Source organism: Penaeus monodon, chromosome 23, assembly GCF_015228065.2.
Source record: "Penaeus monodon isolate SGIC_2016 chromosome 23, NSTDA_Pmon_1, whole genome shotgun sequence".
NCBI classification, from domain to species: Eukaryota; Metazoa; Arthropoda; class Malacostraca; order Decapoda; family Penaeidae; genus Penaeus; species Penaeus monodon.
The window spans coordinates 3,132,511-3,132,799 of NC_051408.1; the positions used below are offsets into that span (position 1 = coordinate 3,132,511).

The 289-nt window shown below is 51.9% G+C and overlaps 1 protein-coding gene across 1 annotated transcript in view; it reads right to left on the bottom strand.

The window, feature by feature from the left end:
* The window catches only part of LOC119588340, a 28,894-nt gene that overhangs the window by 5,517 nt on the left and 23,088 nt on the right, over positions 1–289 (bottom strand). The window contains exon 5 of the mRNA XM_037937027.1: positions 51–260. Within this exon, the coding sequence (XP_037792955.1) occupies positions 51–260 (210 nt within the window). The remainder of the gene's footprint in view (positions 1–50; positions 261–289) is intronic.

Genomic DNA, 289 nt, shown 5'->3' on the forward strand with positions numbered 1-289 from the left:
AACAGCCAATCAAAATAAAAGGCAAACAACTACAAACCACAAACTCCTACCGTACGAAAGCCTGAATCGAACCGGGCTGTTCTCCGGCGTCTTCAGCACAGAGCACTCCGGAGTAAGGGAGTGGCCGAGGTAAAGGTCATCCTCGCGGTTCCTGACGAAGCACCTGTATTTCTCCTCCTTGCGAGATTCCTTCGTGTTGACGACGGCGAAGTAGTGGTTCTTGCCGACGTACCAGTTTCCGAGGCACGAGAATTCGACTCCTGTGAGGGTTGGAGGTAAAAAGGGGAAA